The following is a 19331-nucleotide window of genomic DNA, read 5'->3' as shown; positions in this document are numbered from 1 at the left end:
ACCTAACTAGAATATCATTGCTTCGCTATTTTACTTTATCTAGCAAAATGAAGCTATAATATTGTATTCATCAAAATGTGATCCATTCTATTCTAATGGCTTGTAGCCATCCCACCCAGGGTGGATAATGGTAATAAAATATTATTCTTTCGTCCGATATTGAGAGAACCATGAGAACAGTGACGAGAGACGATAAGGAATAAAAGACGAAAGTATAGTTATATCACTTTATTTTTTACATTACCCAGAATATTTGCTATAGTTGGTCAAGCAAATTGTCAGTAGAAAAAGGCGGCAAATTTAAAAAACGTAGGCGCGAAGGGATATATTCCCATGGAAAATTTGAATTTCGCGCTTTTTTCTACTGACAAGATTTCCTTGACAACTATAGTTTACAGATATTTCATGATTATTTACAATAAAACAATTTTGAGCCTGATATATTTCCATTAAAACTGATAATATTGATACAATTGAACAATTTATACAAATTATTTTAAGACATTAAATTCTACGTTTAAATATACAAAACCCTGTCTAAATAAATCCAGCACACAAAGTTCCATTAAATATTAAAGAATTAATACATTAACAGTTACTTGTGTCGCTTAACTTCAAAATCAAGTAATATTTATTTGTGCAACAAGAGAGGAAAGTTGGTTCTTCTTGCGAGTGTTTATTTTGAGTCCCGAGAAAGCGAAAGATTCTATAATTGAATCAGGAGCGAAGCGAATGATTCTAAGTTAGAATCGAGATGTAAATTAACTTTGCTTTCGTGTGACACATATAATTTTTCACCTCAGCAGTGAGAACATATTAAAGTTTAAAATGTATTTCGAATTTGTAACAGACCCCGAAGTATGAAGTGGCAGTTCATGGCATTCACTAAATTAAAAAGCCACTTTGTTTCACTCCCTGAAGTGAGGAAAGTTGCACTTTCCTCACTCCAGGGAGTGACGAAAGTAGGCTTGTTCGAGCTGCTGAGGTGAAAATCTATTCGACCCTCAGCAAATCTTCTCTCAATCTACCCTATTACCTTTTTTTAATACCAAAATCGCATAATCTGACAGATGGATTTACCAGTCTGAAGTTAAGCGACTCACTTATATGTAGCAGCAGAAGTTGCTAAGCGGGCCAGGTGTTCAAAATTATCTTGACGCGACTTTATTGTCAAGGTAATTTTGAACACCTCGTCCGCTTAACAACTTCTTGCTGACTGTACAGTATACATTAATATTTACATTAGGTTGGTATTCCAATTTCTTGGTCCAATGTGCATTGCGTCTCACTCTTTCAGTAAGCAAAATGTGAGACGCATACACATTGGACAGGTGGAAATACTACCCTTAGGCATTTCGTAATCATCAGTACAAGAGAGAATAAATAATTTGTTGATGAAGCTTGATTATATTTATTCGTCTAAAATATTAGGTTTGACTATAAGGTTTATGACGAATAAATACGCGACCATTGTGAGACACACGTATCACACGGCCATAGTCTGGCTAATAAAAGTTGAACCTGAAAAACCGGCCAAGTGCGAGTCGGACTTGCGCACGAATTTACCATTACGCAAAAAACGGCAAAAAAATCACGTTTATTGTACCCACTTAAATATTGATATTATTCTGTTTTTAGGGTTCCGTAGCCAAATGGCAAAAAACGGAACCCTTATAGATTCGTCATGTCTGTCTGTCTGTCACCAGGCCCGTGGACCGTGGACGAGGATTTAGTAATAGGGTCCCGTTTTTACCCTTTGGGTACGGACTAATAACGCCGCAATTTCACAAAATCCAGGGACCGGACAACCCTTTCCGCGATAAAACCCTTTCAATGGGCGACACTTAAACACGGCTAACACATTAAAAGACTTTCCCTTTTGAACTGCAAGCCCATTCATACCCTTACCTTTGACTAACCCTTACCGAAAAGCTAACCAAAAATAAGGCTAGCTCTTAATAAGGGTTACCCTTATCTTTAAGCGCTTTTTATAAAGGTTTCCCTTTGCGTGAAAGAGACAGGATTAGTATATATCTACGGTAGTGTATGAAAAGGAAAGAAAATACGTGCCTAGTCAAAGAACGCCGCCGTCGCCGATCGCTCGGATTCGAAGTAATGTGTGCTTTATGAACAAGGTAGACGACTTAAATTAGCACGCTTATATGCTAAAAGGGAAGCCCTTTATAAGGCTAACCCTTATAAGCAATATGCAAGGTGTTGGTGAGCGGATGATAAGGGTTTTGTAAGGGTATTTGGGCTACCGATTACTCAAATGTGGTAGCTTTATATAAGGGTTTTTAAAAGCAAAACAAAGGGTTTCGTCTGGCAAAGGGTATGGTGAGTTAAGCCTTATGCAATACCCTTATAAAACCCCGATAAGGGATAGCGGGCCGGTCCCTGACAAAATCTGTAGGAGGCGGCTCTTTGATTACATAATTTTTATACTTTTCATGATTTCTAGAAGAAAATTATAAAAAAAACCGGACAAGTGCGAGTCGCTCTCGCCCACAGAGGGTTTCAAACTTTTTAGTATCTAAGAAAATTTCAACGAGATACAGCCTGGTGACAGACAGACGGATAGCGGAGTCTTAGTAATAGGGTCCCATTTTTACCCTTTGGGCGGAACCCTAAAAAGTATATAAGTTATGCAATCCTTGTAATCAAAGAGCCGCCTGCTACAGTTTTTGAATTTGCCGCGTTTTTCAGGTTCAGCTTTCATTAGCCAAATTCTATTTGCCCAATAGGGTTTGCAGTCACGTGACGCAGGGCATTATTTTAAATACTTCATTTTATATATTCGCGATTCATGTCAACATCCCTACCATCTCTTTCCTTCCTTATTCTTAATATGGCAAACAAGAGGAGCAGCATAACACGATGTCAAGTACAAAGTGAATAACTTTGCTTTGGCTTTGAAGTTTGCAGCATACATTTTGTGATTTACGGGGACGGAATGGGACGTGAAAGTAATTCACGTAGCCGTTTTCCAGGCATAGTACGATTCATCGATCACATACGCGCCAACAGAACTTCAACAATAGCATTCCTATTTAAGGTTCAAATTAGATTGAACTTTTGGGAAATATGACGTCTTCAAATGAATCATCAAAGCTGGATTGGAATATATTTAGATTTTTTGGGAAAACCTTGTATATACTGAAATAGATATCATACACTAAGGAAAAAGTGACCAAATCCACCGTTGGCCGAGATGGGAATCGAACCCGCGTCTTCAGCTTACGCGGCTAACGTCCTGACCACTAGACCACCCGGCCACGGCGGTACCCGTCTGTGGTGTCATGCTATCTTTGAAGGGCTAGGCGCCTTTGACAATCTCTAAGGGCGAGCAGTACGTTCCTTGTATATTGGTGTGACCTGGAAAATGGTTAAGCTCGGCTGAATTTCACCTTCCTACACAAACGGAGTTTCCTTCTCATTTTAAAACTACGCGTTGGATTGTTACGAAACTTTGCACATACAATGACATCAGGTATGTAATTAGTTTATATAGCTCCAGTTTCTAAAACAAATAAAATAGAGCAAAAACAAGTTTTGTATGAAAAACTTAAATTCACTGTATTTTTTTACTATATCTGAAGCTACATAAACTAATTACAGACATAGATATACCTTATTTTATTGTAAGTACAAAGCTTCAGAGCAAACTAGCTACTCGTTTTAAAATGAGAGCGTAACTACGTTTATATGGAGAACCGAGCTTGCCAGGGACCCTTAAGGCTTGCTGTGTCGGTCTATTCTCTGTATGCTGCTGTTCTAAGCGTACAGAAAATCGTTTCAATTCCATCCCAGACGATAAACGACGACGACGCGACGACTTTCTATTAGAAATTATTTTACTTTTTGGTATAAATAGCTAGAAAGTAATTTCTTACAATGAGTGACAAACGATCTCAGTCCATAATTCCTCCTCTTAGGGTACAAAGTCTTTCATTTCATATTATACTAACAAAACAGTCATATCTATGATTACAAGATAAAGATAAGAATTTTCGTTTAACCCATAAGCATCCTAATCCAATATAGGCGCATCTATTCCCTCCCATTAGGAGACATTCTCTCCCTCTTATTTTTAGGTTTGGGGGGCGCCCGGTGGCGGTCCCTCTTGCGACTGGACGAGGAGCACGACGAGGAGGGGCTGGAGTCCGGCGGGGAGCCCGCGTCGTCCGCGCCGAGGCCGAGCCCACTCTCGGGCGTCGAGGGCTCCAGCACGGTGTTGCGGAGCGCTCGACGTTGTTCCTCGGTGTGTTGGGGGCACCTGGTAGATCTGAAATTGGAAAATAATTATGTTTATTTTGTCTAGTAAAAAAAATATTATACTTATTTCCTGCGTTCAGAAGCGCTGGTGGCCTAGTAGTAAGAGCGTGCGTTTTTCGGAACTTATGTACGAAATATCATTTAATATTTACCAGCCGCTTTTCGGTGAAGGAAAACATCGTGAGGAAACCGGAGTAATCCAGTTGGAAGGTCAGATGGCAGTCGCTTTCGTAAAAACTAGTGCCTACGTCAATTCTTAGGATTAGTTGTCGAGCGGACCCCAGGCTCCCATGAGCCGTGGCAAAATGCCGGGATAACGCGAGGAAGATGATGATACTTATTTCCTGCGTTCCAGATTTATCTAATACTAACTTTTAATGTCCTTTTTTTTTGTCTAGTTAAAAGTGGAGCGTCCACCTATGTATATGGAGCTGGCGGTTCTGGGTTTGATTCATTCATTTGTGTGATAAAAATAGGACAGGTTTTTGATTTTTGCAACATAATAAATAACTTAATAAGCGATTCAGATTCTTTGTTAGTAGATCATTTAATAGAAGATGGCGTCAGCATACCATGCCCTCCCTAGAGTTATTGCAAATTTTTGTTTTTTAAAGGAATTTTATGCCCTGGATGCCAGCCCTTTCAGGGCTTAAATCTCATAGAGAAACCAAGAAAAGTCTGCAGAGATTGAGACAGCACACGCAGTGCAGGTGTTGTTTTAACCGTCAAACTTCTATGAAATTATGACATATAAAATAACACTGGCACTGCATGTGCTGCCAAAATCTCTGCAGACATTTCTTGGTCTAACTAGAAAAGGGGGCAAGCTATGATGGCGCCATCTATGCAAACCTTTGACAGTTGCCAACCCCATTGAGCAAGAGCTAAAACCACATCACTTCCATAATAGCATTTTAGTTTGTAAGTATATTTGTGCGTATTTTTCAAGAGAAACTAATTTATTTCTTTGACATACCTAGTGCATAATTTTTTTGTGTGTTCAGACACCACACCACAAATCTGCAGCAGTAAGGTTTTCTTGTCATTGGCAGTCATCGTGTCATAGGTAACACCATCATTAGAGTCAGAGTTCTGGTTTCCATTATTCCTGTTGTTGCCACTGCAAGGGAATTTTTTGTGAAATAATTGTATTTTCATCAAGAAGACAATTCGAAATACTCCACCGAATATCATTGCAAAATATGAAAAAATAACATTATTTGTATAAGAAGATATATAAAGCTTGGGCCAGTTAGTCTCTTTCAGCGACAGGCAAGACAAGGAAGTTGAGTGCAGTGTTCAAAGTGCCTGGAAGAGCTACTGGTCCATGAAGGAGCTAATGAAGGGCGACCTTCCAATGTCACTAAAGCGTACACTCTACGCTACATGGTCACTCAGTGAGAGTCGGAAGTCCATATGTGCCAGCGAGCAATGGAGCGCAGCATTCTAGGTGTCAAAAGGGCAGATCACACCCGAAACACTACATTGCGCTCCAAAACACGCATAGCTGACGTGGGGGAGAAAATCGCCAGGGTCAAGTGGGAAAGGGCGGGTCACGTCTGGTGCATACATCGGGATAGGTTGGTTAGGATACCCACCAAGTGGATGCCACAAAAGAAGCGCTCACGTCAGACAGAGATGGCAGGACGACCTTCCTAGGTAGACAATTGAAATTTTCACAGTTGATGTATTTCTGATGCCACTACAACAACAAATACTAAAAAGTACGGAACCCTCATTGGGTGAGTCTGACTCGCACTTGTCTGGTTTAAAAAATCAAGCACATCTAGGAATTTACTAGCACAGCAACAATATTATTATATGATTATTTCTAGAAACTTACTTTTGAAGTTTATTAGATTTCCTATTATTGTTGTTCTTAATCCTTCTCTTCCTGCGTTCATTCTGCAAGGAGCCCCCAGCCCAGTCTGCATCATCCTCGTCGTCACTGAGGAGTCCAGCGTATGAGGTTGGCTCGCGGCTGTTTGAGGCTATACGGCGGGACGCAATGCGGGAGCTGTTGCGACCCATTCCTAAAAAAAAAATATTCGTCTATGGTGTTTACATGGTTTTAACACACAAGGAAAATGGATGCCTAGTAATGACAGTAAGAAAATATTGCATTTAACTCGGATTTAAATCAAATTGAAGAACTCTCAGCACTTACCCATGCATTTTTCCAAATGCGGAGCGAACCTGGTGGCCGACACAGGCCTTTCACAATTCGGGCAAGAACAGTTACTATCTGGAGTCTTTTTTAACACCGAAAATCCGAACACATCGCATTCTGGCGAGTTTATAATTTTGTAGGGCTCTTTGTCTTCTTTTTCACCTTCTAATAAATCCGTCAACCCAGTTTTCAGGCCGTGGTGGAACTCGAAAATAAATCCAATCGCGACATCATCAAGTACACTATCGTAAATAAAATTGGCTGCGTCTTCGGCATTACTTTCGCTTTGCATTATTTCAAAGAATTTATTGTTTAAATCGTTCATACTAAGTTCACTTACGATGGTATTCATTATGATTATTTACACTTAATAAATCAAACCAAATTATTTCCCCAATAACTAAATTCAACAAAGACCATGAATGAACGAATGAATGAGACGCATCGAATGGTGTTCAAAGTTGACAGGCGTAGGGATGTACCTCCGGGATGTTGCCGGGATGTACTAATAAAAGTTAGGACGTATGAAACTCTCTAGTACGGAATGTAACACAACACGACAAAATACACAAAAATATAGGTACATGTTTAAAGATAACATAGAAGAGAGAATTCCCTTTCATCCCTTTGTTTGTTTGCTGTGAATAAAATGATTCTGCCAGATTTACTTTCCTTTCTACAATACCTGGCAACATTAGAGTACCAAACGTCAAAATATTTTAAGCGCGAATTCCTGAAACTTTTAAAAAGTTTAGCCAATGTGCATTGCGTCTCACTCTCTCATTAAGCAAAATCTGATGCAAATACACATTGGACAGATGGAATACCACCCTTAGAAGTTTTGTAACATAACTAGCGACCCGCCCCGGCTTCGCACGGGTAGTTCAACTAATTTACACAAAACATTTACAAATTATACATATAAACTCTTGAATCACTTTATCTATTTAAAAAAAAATCGCATTAAAATCCGTTGCTTAGTTTTAAAGATCTAAGCATACTTAGGGACAGACGGACAGACAGCGGAAAGCGACTGTTTAATATTTACAAGTCCTGATATTTTCTTGTAATGAAATAACGTTTCCAGGGCACTTAAAGACTAAAGGAAGTTTCGTCGTGTGTTTCACCGTAACGACAAAACTACTGAACTGATTTTGGTGGATAACATGCCAACTTATTTGTTTTTGAAGGATATTGTCGTACTATACTATCAGAACATATATCGCTTAATTTATGGGTGAGCTAATATTATGTAATCAAGCTGTGTTTCTCGATAAGAATGAACGCACCGATAAGAGACAAACTAATTAATGTATTTATGTGTCTGTTGAGTTGAGATTCAGTGTTGAGAGTTGAGTCGAGACAGGGCATTGTCGCGCTTTAGTTATTTCGCCAATATTATTTCAAGAATTAAAATGGTAAGACATATTATATTAACATGTAATATAATAATATATTCAGCGATCTTAATAATATTTATTTCATTTAGGACTTTAAATTTGAAGGCTGTGAGTTGCCTATGTTTTTTTACTGTAAATATTTGGAAAGTAGGTAAACAAGAAACGTAAGTTTGCTCGTGTGAATACGTAGGTAGGACAGTAGCTGTTTATGATTAAAAGATTGAAATTTTTAGATAACAGTTATTATTAATTGAATTTATTTAACTTGGTTCGTCAAATTAATAGAGTTAGACCATGATAACTCTGCAGCGATTTTGATAGCCTGGACTGCGCGTTATTTTAAACATCAAACTTCTATGAAATTATGACGTTCACGGGAGGCAAACGAGCAGACGGATCATCTAATGGTAACATATATACTGTGTACATGTCCATCATACACAAAGCTTCTGCTTTCTATAGGTAAATCCTGGACATCCTGGTGCAGTACTTAAGCCATGTAAGGGTAGCAGACAAACAGATGGTTACACAAAGGAGTTCACATTTATAACATAAGTATTATTAACAGGTTCTGTTCAACGCTCGTGGGCTCATGCCGCCTGTCTTTACTCCCCTGAACGATGACCTCACCGTCAACTATGCCGCGATACCACCCTATGCGCAGTTTCTTCAGAAGTCTGGCATCAAGTCTGTGCTAGGTAAGTTTATACAGTGCACGGTAGTAGTAGTGTGTTTGTTGTGGACTTATACCAGGAGAAAGGTACCATGCGCAATTTCTTCAGAAGTCTGGCATCAAGTCGGTGCTAGGTAAGTACAGTGCACAGTTAGTAGTTCATCGTGGACTTATACCATCTTTCTTCAGTCTCAACTATGATCTCATCGTCAACTATGCCGCGATGCCACCCTAACAGTAGCACAGTCTATAAAACAATACAGTCATTCGAAGAAGCCATCTATAGGTAGACAGAGAAATCCTGCGGGGTGCGAGGGGCGAGGGGTGTACCGCGCGCACCCGAGCTGAATACATTCGCCATTGTTAATAGCTCGGTACACGTCAAAGTCGTCGGTCCACTGTATACTTTTTAAACTGTGATAGTAGTGTATTCATTGCTCGCAGTTTTATGCCGACTGTTCATTTTAACCGTCGCACAGGGGGGGGGGGAAGATACTTGACACAAATGACCCAACCTTGCAATATTGTCCATTGCCGAACCAAGAGTTTCTACTGTTCCAGTCGGCGGCACCACCGGTGAGCACCAGTCCCTAAGTGTGGCCGACAGGAAGAAGGTGGTAGACGCGTGGGTAGCCGTTGCCAAAACCACCGGTCTGCATATCCAAGTGCAAGTCGGCGGTGCGCCAATGGCAGATGTTCAGGATTTGGTAAGTAGCAAAAGCAGTCTACATTTAAGGCCCGGCCACGACATCGCGCGGCGGCGGCAGCGGCGAGCGGCGGCCATAGGTTGGAACGAGACACAGCGATCGGGCCTTTCGTTCTCACCTATGGCCGCCGCTCGCCGCTGCCGCCGCCGCGCGATGTCGTGGCCGGGTCGTTAGGCCGCGGAGGACACAAGCGGCGCGCAAAGCAAGGCCATTTTATGCGCTCGACCAAATATATGAACGGTCTTGATTTGCTCCTCGCCGCGCCGCGCGCCGCTTTCGTTGGGTCCGCGGCACTCGTACGAGTCTCGAGGAGAATGAAGAGTAGGTAGCAAACAGTAAGAATTTGTAAAAGCTATAAGAATTTGTAATCATAGGTACGGGGTTAAACTAAACCTAGTCTCGTAGTTACAATTATAAATGAGATTTATATAACACGATTGGTAGCTATCAGGTAGCTTTTGGGTGTTCTAGGTTGCATCAGATTGTATTTAGGTAGGTAGGTACTTAGGTACTTTATTTATTAAACATTTATACCATGCATGCCAATGCCAACTAATATGCCATTTAAGGTATGTCGAAATAGGAAATTAGCCATGCCAGCCCAATAATGTCTTATTTCGCCGACGCGCGACGCTTCGACGAAAAAGGAGACATTATACAGATTTCGAATTAGACAAGTCAATATAAATCGTATACCTACCTACAACAGAAAACTTGTTACTTACACACATAAATAAAATGTTGTATAATCACTATGAAAATTAATTTGTCATGTTATCGCTGAATACGTTACCATTATCTTATACCTACTTTCTGCAGGGGAGATAATGTGATTGCCTTTTTTTAAATAAGCGAATTTGCTTGTTTACAAATTGTTCTACCTACGCAGAAAAAAACCATATGAATGATCCTGGTATGGTATCTCCTGCACACTATCATTTAATACTTACTAATAAATACAACTCGGATCACTTGCTTCAGCTTAACTCTTTTACTCAAATGCAAAAGGAAAAATCCTAAAAGAAACTAGCTTCCCAGAGGCTTATAAAGAGGTATCCCGTTAGCCCGTTAATACATTCTAATTTGAATCTTTATTTTGACGATTAAAAATTGCATCTGTCTTGGCAAGTTGTGATGTCTGGGCGCCTAAATACGATTTTAAGCTAACTTGGTAATTTTACATTATAGGTAAATAGTACGGGGGTAGTACGGGGTATTTACCATGTAAATTTGTTTTGGTTTGGAGTTCCCAATATTTCGGCACATGCCATCTTCACAGAGTATAAGATTGTAAGGAATGGATTCTAATTAAAAAGTGTTTAATTTCAGGCTAGATACTGTCAGTCAGTCGGCGCAGATTCCCTGCTGACTCTTCCGGAGCTGTACTTCAAACCCAAGAATGTGGACGAATTGGTCTCCTATGTGGAACTGGTCGCCCAGGCCGCACCGAAACTGCCTGTGCTGTACTATCACATTCCCTCCATGAGCAAAGTCGAAGGTAAGCTGGACCAAAAGGTAAGGTAAACTTGCTCCCATAGCAAAGATAAGGGGTTGGTAAACACATAAACAGAACAGTAACAGTTAAACATTCTGGGATTTCTGGGAAATCCAGTACCGCAATGGTACCTCGAAAGAAACACGGATTGCAATCCCTTGTCGGCTTAAGGCCGCTGTACACATTGGGCCAAGGTACTGGGTCAACACGTTGGGCCAGCGTGTAGATATCTGCTTGGCTGTATCTTGGCTATACTATATAAGTAAATTGCCGCGGCTGCAACGTCCATTTTTTATCTAGCCAGAGCCAATACAGACAATGTGTAAATAGCGACAATTGGGATTCGTTATTTTGGCCCACCGTGCTGGCCCAGTTTGGTAGTTGGTCAGGAAAAAAATCTTCTAAATCAACCCAACCACTATCCAACTATCACAAATCAAATATATATATTTTTTTTATTTGTAATTTTTTTAAGTAGTCACACATAAATAGTCATATATATAAATTCAGAGAGCCATGGAGCGCGCCATGCTCGGCATCAAACTTCAAGACCGAGTGAGGAATGTCGAGATCCGACGCCGCACCAAAGTGCAAGACGTCGGATACGTCATTACCAAACTTAAATGGAGCTGGGCGGGACATGTTGCCAGACAGTGATGGCAGGTGGGCCAAAATCTTAACGGAATGGTGGCCACCAGACGAAAGGAGTGCCTGCAGGCGTCCGTTGGCTCGTTGGGTGAACGACATCTGGAAGACTGCGGGTCACTTCTGGATGAGATTGGCTCAGGACCGGGATAAGTGGCGTACTGGAAGAGAGGCCTATGCTCGGCAGTGGGCGATAAAAGGCGATAAAATGATGATGATGATTGATGATATATAAATTATAAAATGAAATACATATCATACACTAGGAAAAGGAAAAGTAAACAAGTCCACCGGTGGCCGAAGCGGGAATCGAACTTCTGGATCATCTGTTTCGTTTATGACGACAATTTAGAAATTCATTTTTAAATCAACATAAATTTTCTGCAGGAATCAATTTAAAATGTTACGGTCCACTTTGGTTAGATATTTAAAAAAAGTCTACTTTTGTTTGCAGTAAACATGCCAGCATTCGTAGCGAAAGCCACAGCTCGCATCCCCAACTTTAAGGGCATCAAGTTCACCTCAAACGACTTGAGCGAGGGCGCGCAAGTGTTAAGGACTCTTAAGGACGGCCAAGAGATGTTCCTAGGAGCGGATACTGTAAGTTTTCTGACCTTCTTTAGGCAATATGATTGATTATTGTTACGAATTGTGTGTTAAAAATTGCTAGTTCTGGACTGGAGATATTTTTGAAGTTTTAGCAATGTGCCTGGGCAGGGGCAAACCAAAAACGAGAAAGCGGGATGGACATTTTTATGGTGACTGGTGGGAGGACTACTAAGCCGCGATAAGTGGCGTTAGAGAAAGGATGCTTGGGGCCCAAAGGGAAGAAAATATTAATGCAATAATCTGTTTCTTATAGAACTTCCTCTTTCATTTCCAGTTACTGGCCCCAGCAGCGTTACTTGGCATCAAGTCCAGCATCGGCACCTCTTTCAACCTCTTTCCGAAACTGGCTCAGGATATCCTGGCCGCTGTGGAAGCCAATGATATTGCCAAAGCAAGAGCACTGCAGGAAACTCTCAGTCTTGCTATAGAGGCACACACTGTTGAGGGTAAGTAATACAGTATACCGCTTTCAAAGCCCTATCTACGGGACTAAACAAAACTTAAATATTAAGAATTTTAGCTAGTATGTATAGGTAATATGTATAACCATCAATCATAGACGAAAAAATTCGTGACAGTCATGGCTGAGGTTTTAAGGGTAAGGGTTTTTATTAATTGTTCAGTCAGATAGTAATTCAATTAGGGCGGTAAAACAGGCGCTACAGCTGCAAGATCGTGCAGTATGGAATGCTTGGTTTTACTTGTATCCCCTTTTTTGCGTCCCTTTGGTCAAAAACCATGTGTGTTAGAGGAGCGCTCATCACACTGTTTTGGAGGGATATTATGATTTGGGATGTGAGATAAAATGATTTATTCACATAATAGATATATGTATACAAAGGTATTACAGTAACTGTACAAATACTAAACTAAATGAATAACTAGCTTAAAGCTAAAATAGGCCCTTGAGGCATTATACCAAGGATGCTGGCGGCATTTCCTCGTTGTATCCCAATGCTGATGCAACGTTGTGAGAGTACAGTTGTTTAAAGTCAAGAGGGCGCTGTTATTCTCATGTATAGAGTGACAGTTCAGTATAGTATGAAAAAATTAGTTCCAGTGAAATTCCGCAACATGGCGCGTGATTATATATTACGGTCAAGCTTTAGAAAAGTATAATCTATTGTAAGTTAAATCACAGTAAACATTGTCCCAACTCCTTTGTGATTTTGGGTTGTCTGGATTTTTTTGCCCGGACAAGCAATTTTAAAAGCATTTGGGATGTTGTATATTTTACGTTGCAAAAATGCCTTACCGAGATAGACACTTAGACAGCAGAGATTGCATTATCTTTTTTGTTTAGGTGAATGGGTGCCAATAATGAAAGCCGGCATGGAAATCGTAACTGGTATAAAAGTGGGCCCGCCGTCGCTGCCCCAACGGCCCATTTCTGCCGAGGCGAGGAAACGGATCGAAGGCAAACTCAGGAGCATTAAACTAGTCAAGTAGAATTACGATTGTTGAAGACTAAAAATAAAAAGCAAGCAAGGATAACATTTTTATATCCTTTTAAACACACAAATTTCCATTTGTTTTTACTTTCCCAGTCTCCCTTTACTACCACGAGTAGCTGGCAAAATGCTGGCCTTTAAAGGATATGAAGGGTAAACAAAGTTTTGAAATAATTAAAGATTATTATGTAATTGAATCTGAATAGTGTCAACTTTATTTTAACGCTCACGCATCACACATTCGGCCAAAATTCAGTCTCCTGAGGTTCTCCATAAGCTGACGCTTCTTTTGATCATCGATGCAGGCTAGCGGTCGACGAGGTGGCCCCACCTGGATTCCGGTTATCATCGGCATTGCTGCTTTCATGGTCGGAAGGAATTCACCTGAAAATGGCAATAATATGTTGGTTAATATTTAGTTGGGTAGTTATAGTTGAACCAGCATAGATAAATAAGTAAGCTTAGAGTGCACACACTGCTCACTCCATAAGTATATATAGATAAAAACTTATTTATAATAAGTATTAAGCGAGCCTTGGGAAATCTTTTTGGTCATAAAATACTTACCTACATCCATACCCCTCATTCAACTTTATTAACTAATGAAACTGATGTACGGAGTGATCACTCTATCTTACTTATTTCTCTATGGTTGAACGCAAAAATCCTTAGTTGAATTCCTAGAAAACAAAAAACCGGCCAAGTGCGAGTCGGACTCGCGCACGAAGGGTTCCGTACCATTACGCAAAAAACGGCAAAAAATTCACGTTTGTTGTATGGGAGTCCCACTTAAATATTTATTTTTCACCTCAGCAGCTCGAACAAGCCTACTTTCGTCACTCCCTGGAGTGAGGAAAGTGCGACTTTCCTCACTCCAGGGAGTGAAACAATGTAGCTTTTTAATTTAGTGAAGGCCATGAACTTCATACTTTTATTACATTTTTTTATGGTACGGTACGGTACGGTACGGTACGGTACGGTACGGTACGGTACGGTACGGTACGGTACGGTACGGTACGGTACGGTACGGTACGGTACGGTACGGTACGGTACGGTACAGTACGGTACGGTACGGTACGGTACGGTACGGTCCGGTACGGTACGGTACGGTCCGGTCCGGTCCGGTCCGGTCCGATCCGGTCCGATCCGGTCTCGTCTCGTATCGTATCGTATCGTATCTTATCGTACATATTATAATACTTTTTTTTTTCTGATTATTCTGTGTAATTCGAAATACATTTTAACCTTTAATATGTTCTCACTACTGAGGTGAAAAATTATGTGTGCAACACGAGAGCAAAGTTATTTTACATCTCGTTTTTTTGAGTCCCTCGCTACGCTCAAGATTCTACCTTAGAATCACTCGCTTCGCTCGTGATTCAATTATAGAATCTTTCGCTTTCTCGGGACTCAAAATAAACACTCGCAAGAAAAACCAACTTTCCTCTCTTGTTGCACAAATAACTATTATTCTGTTTTTAGTATTTGTTGTTCTAGCGGCAACAGAAATACATCATCTGTGATTCATTTGTCTAGCTGTTACGGTTCATGAGAACATGAACCAGACAGCCTGGTGACAGACAGACGGACAGACAGACAGACAGCGGAGTCTTAGTAATAGGGTCCCGTTTTTACCCTTTTGGTACAGAACCCTAAAAATACCAGTTTACTGAGTTCTCTTACAGATATTCTACATAAGCTACTAACTCAACACGAAGTATGAAATTTCTTCACATTGTTCTTCAATATCCGTGGACATTATTATAAGAAGTATATTGTATGTTATTAAAATTAGCAAACCATGAATTTATCATAATAACTTTCTTGTGGGGGACACAATACTCCAGGATAACAAAATCTATACTGTTTATATAAAAACAGAAAAGGATCAGAAAAACCTTTACCTTGAGCAGATATAGCAGTAACCAGAGCATTAAGTTTCTCCTGGAGATCCCTGGCTTTGATCACTTCACCACCTTTCACCGCATCGATCACTCCCCTCACTAGTTTGGGGAACATGTTGTTAACCGTTGCAATGCTGGAATCGTGGCCGAGCAAAACCGGTGGTGCCAAAAGCTGTGCGTGGGAAGACAAAATAAATTTATACTTAGGTAAAATGTTCCCACCCTCAGCGGGCTTCAAGGCTTGTATACAGAAGGGTAATCACTCACAAGTATACTAGGCGAGTGTAATACCGCTGTAAGGTCACAGATCAAACACCTAGTATAGGTTAATGAGGTCATGTTGAATTTCTACGCAGGTTTAAGTATGAAGATTCCCTGAAATTTTTTAATTAGACTACGGAGCCTAGAACACGTGCATATTGACTAAAGTTATAAAGTTAAAACTTACATGATTTCCATTGAATATTCTCTGGTCTTCTCCGAGTTGATCAGAAACTTGTAACGCCACTCCCAAATCTGCCTTTATTCCTTTGAAGTTGGGGATTCTTGCTGAAGCCAGTTTAAAGAATTCGGGCATGTTTACTGTGAGAGGAATGAATAATTAATATCTTTTGAATATTTAATAGATAAATATTATGAACATTACGCTGCTTGTTATGCTAACATTGTATTTTTCTTAGGAAATATTCCTATTTCAGAGCAACCTGTAGGTACAATAGTATTAATCGAACCGGGAAGTAATTGTGTAGGTATGTAGTATTCTTGATGGTGAGTAAGGTTTCCATCCAAGGATTGCTCCTTGTAGTCCTTCTAAGGCCGAAAACGCGCGTGAAACTACTAGAATTGCAAGGGTCCATCAGGTAATGTTTTGCGGTATATTTATGCTACAAGCCAATGAACAATAATCCTGAGGAATGATTGTTCGCATTCAACGTATGCTTATTCTGCTTATTCAGTCTTACCGTCGACTCCGCTCATCATTGGGAAGTGGTAGTAGAGTAGGGGCAGCGAGGGAGCAGCGCTGGAGACCGCATGCAGGTAGTCCACTAGGTGTTCCACGGTCTTTGGCTTGTAGTATATCTCTGGGAGGGTCATTATAGCGTCAGCTTTCAACTGCTCGGCGTATTGTGCCTATAGACGTGAAGAAAAACGTTCAGTTTTAATTCTCCACGGTTAAGCTCAAAAATTTCATTGTGACAATCAAAACCATGGTTTCCTACCTATAGCATTTAAAGATAAATTTAGACAGTCAGTTCGTAAGAATTTCTCTAGTGAAATGCTACACGCAAAGTACATACTTAACAGGGATTTACAATAATTATGACGCGAATACAAAAGCAATGTGAGCAGTTGTCACTCACCATCTTGATGACGTCAGGCATGGGCACGCCGCCGACTTGCATAATGATCTTCATACTCTCTGGTCTGGCTTTCACCCAGGCTTCCAGAAGAGCTCGGCGCTCCTCCAAGTTCAGCGTGATGGATTCACCAGTGGTACCGCCCACTGGTGAGGTAAGAAAGGTCAAGTAATGTAATAATGGTTGATATAGTACGAAAGCTCAGTGCTCAAGAAAACTGAAGGTACACGCCAACAATTAGAACAAAAATTCGACAGTTCTGAACAACTGACAGGCCGATATCGTCCGGAGGGCTGGTAATGGGTCCCTTTACATTTGAAGGAATACTTATACAGGGTGAAATTTTTACCACCAGCCATACTCTGCGTAGTGACTTTATAGGTCATGCTGAACAACTTTTATTATGGGACCAATGCCGAAATCGCGCAAAAAAGTTTGGCTATTTCATACATTCCGCGGCGGATGTGATGCCGCTGATTTCTATGGGACAGCCAAATTATGTATGACTGGTGGTTAAAATTTCACGCTGTATAACTTACATTGCATTATTTAGTTTGGTTGGACAATGAACGAATAGACTAGTGAGTCAATCATAATATTATGACAATCTGTATGTATAAATAATAAATCATTCATACCCAATATTCCTTGCACACCATTCTCATGTAAGTAGTTGAAGTATTCCGGTATGACGGAGAAGTTGACGCATCCCGCATAGTCGATCGGCGTGAACACGGGCGCTATGACTCCCTTGATGTCGAAGAAAACCTGCACATGTGATAAATAAGATACTTGACTTAGTATATCAAGGTAGCTGACTTGTAGCATTCCAGTGTAATGTATCATGTTACAACTCGAGCTAAACAGCGAGTGCAGCGAGCCGAGCCGCTCACGGCCAGCGCTTCATTGCCTCTTGCTCCACTATCACATTTTTTTCAGCGAGTTAGGTACTTTGAGGGTAAATTAAAGTCAATAAGGTATATTCGGGTAATTCCGAATACTTCAAAATGTCGGGTGAATCTGAAAATCATCCTTAATAATTATTCCATCCAAATCATCCAATGAGCGTCTATTTTCGGAATAACCCAACAATTTTAAGTTTTCGGATTTACCTGAATATACCTTAGGTAGGTATCTAGTACGTACAGGCGAAAGAAAGTCTCTAGACGTTATTTATTTTCATGTTATAAAATCACCATAGAATGGATGAAATCTTACCATTTTACTAAAATATGCAGTATTACAACAATTATGACACAACTGATCGGACACAATGCCAAGAGAAAACTGCTGATATTTGAAACCGCATTATATTTATAATTGTGTTGGTTTAAACTTGATACCTTAAGCTAGGGTTGTCCATAACTTTGTAATGGTAATTAGGTTCATTAAGTACCTGGTAATAAAGATATTGAATGGCAAACCAGCACAAGAATGTTTTTTGAATAGGTCAATCAGATTTTTTTTCAAAAATCTTTACGCCTTACTTAGATTATGTTATTTTTTTATAATTTTCAAATTTTTAATTAATTTTACTTAATATTATATAATTAGTCTGTTATATTTATACCTATCAACATGAGCAATTTCGTTATAACTAAAATGTAATCTGTAAGATAGTGGGTAATATAATTACGTAAATTATTTCCCATTGATGTCAGCCCTGCGGTATGCTTTAAATGGCTTTACAGTACATATGGTGCTACTTTTTCGTACTAGTGCGGTAATGAGCACTTTTCGTGCATATGTCGAAAGTTTTAAGGGCCATATGTACTGTAAAACGTTGTAAGATACACGTGCGAAAAGGTAATTCGCAACTCGTGTCGATTTAAAACACTCCCTGCGGTCGTGTTTTAATTTATCGCCACTCGTTTCGAATTTCCTCTTTTCCGCACTTGTATCGTAAATAACTATTCTCTAATGACAGTAATGACCACCGGTAGTGTAGTGGATTTATTTAAAATATCCAGTAAAGTCTTGTTTACTAATAGGTATTTAATCATTTAGTTAATTATTACAAAACATTGTACAAAAATGCTGTATAGAGCGTAGAATTTTAGGTATTAAACTAAAGCCTATTTTAAGCTTAGAAATAAAGTGGAAAAATTCACTGTCTTGGGTGGGACTTGAACCCACGACCACTGGATCACAAGTACAGTGCTCTACAAATCTGAGCCACCAAGACCGTACCCAATGCATTTTTTTTAAATGATGAATAGGCAGGCGTTTGACCACGATCCCTACTGATGATAAGTGATGATGCGGTCTACGGTGGAGCACGCTTACCTATGAGATACCTATTAACTCTTGCCTTGAAAAGTCCCAGATTGATTATGCTTTTTGCATTTATTTTGCTTGATACAAAATTAATTTAGTATAGGATAGCGCATCGTTACTGGTGAATTTCCAATATGACTTGGAACCCCGGTAGCCGTTTAAGAAGTGTAACACTCTTACGGTTGATTGTTGCTAGAGCCTCTCTAATGGCTAATATAAATAGTGGAAATGTTCGCTGCATTGGGTACGGTCTTGGTGGCTCAGATGGTAGAGCACTGTACTAGTGATCCAATGGTCGTGGGTTCAAGTCCCACCCAAGACAGTGAAATTTTCCACTTTTAATTTATTTCTAAGCTTAATAGCATCG

At 40.0% G+C, this 19331-nt stretch overlaps 4 protein-coding genes and 2 non-coding genes across 6 annotated transcripts in view; 3 read left to right on the top strand and 3 right to left on the bottom strand.

Annotated features, from left to right (window-relative positions):
- The window catches only part of LOC134748240 (protein transport protein Sec23A), a 324866-nt gene that overhangs the window by 293195 nt on the left and 12340 nt on the right, over positions 1-19331 (top strand). The gene's annotated exons all lie outside the window — the stretch shown is intronic.
- LOC134748643 (SAGA-associated factor 11 homolog) lies at positions 242-6877 on the bottom strand. The gene is made up of 4 exons (XM_063683438.1): positions 6443-6877; positions 6119-6308; positions 5252-5395; positions 242-4285 (listed from the first exon to the last, which is right to left on the bottom strand). Exons 1-4 carry the CDS (start codon positions 6795-6797, stop codon positions 4051-4053), a joined length of 924 nt encoding a protein of 307 aa, XP_063539508.1. The 5' UTR covers positions 6798-6877; the 3' UTR covers positions 242-4050.
- LOC134748644 (N-acetylneuraminate lyase-like) lies at positions 7779-13466 on the top strand. Its single transcript, XM_063683439.1, has 7 exons — positions 7779-7863; positions 8414-8543; positions 9080-9225; positions 10555-10723; positions 11820-11965; positions 12249-12420; positions 13278-13466. The coding sequence occupies exons 1-7, from the start codon at positions 7861-7863 to the stop codon at positions 13421-13423; spliced, it is 912 nt and encodes a 303-aa protein (XP_063539509.1). The 5' UTR covers positions 7779-7860; the 3' UTR covers positions 13424-13466.
- On the bottom strand, positions 13629-17969 carry LOC134748184 (N-acetylneuraminate lyase-like). The gene is made up of 7 exons (XM_063682896.1): positions 17906-17969; positions 17326-17455; positions 16691-16833; positions 16292-16460; positions 15778-15911; positions 15330-15501; positions 13629-13809 (listed from the first exon to the last, which is right to left on the bottom strand). Exons 1-7 carry the CDS (start codon positions 17906-17908, stop codon positions 13652-13654), a joined length of 909 nt encoding a protein of 302 aa, XP_063538966.1. The 5' UTR covers positions 17909-17969; the 3' UTR covers positions 13629-13651.
- Positions 18799-18872, bottom strand: Trnat-ugu (transfer RNA threonine (anticodon UGU)). Its single transcript has one exon. It is a non-coding gene; the product is annotated as a tRNA-Thr (tRNA).
- On the top strand, positions 19214-19286 carry Trnat-agu (transfer RNA threonine (anticodon AGU)). The gene has a single exon. It is a non-coding gene; the product is annotated as a tRNA-Thr (tRNA).

This window comes from Cydia strobilella, chromosome 16, assembly GCF_947568885.1.
Source record: "Cydia strobilella chromosome 16, ilCydStro3.1, whole genome shotgun sequence".
Classification (NCBI taxonomy): domain Eukaryota; kingdom Metazoa; phylum Arthropoda; class Insecta; order Lepidoptera; family Tortricidae; genus Cydia; species Cydia strobilella.
The sequence above is the reverse complement of the archived record's forward strand: the minus strand, read 5'-3'. Positions and strand labels throughout refer to the sequence as shown.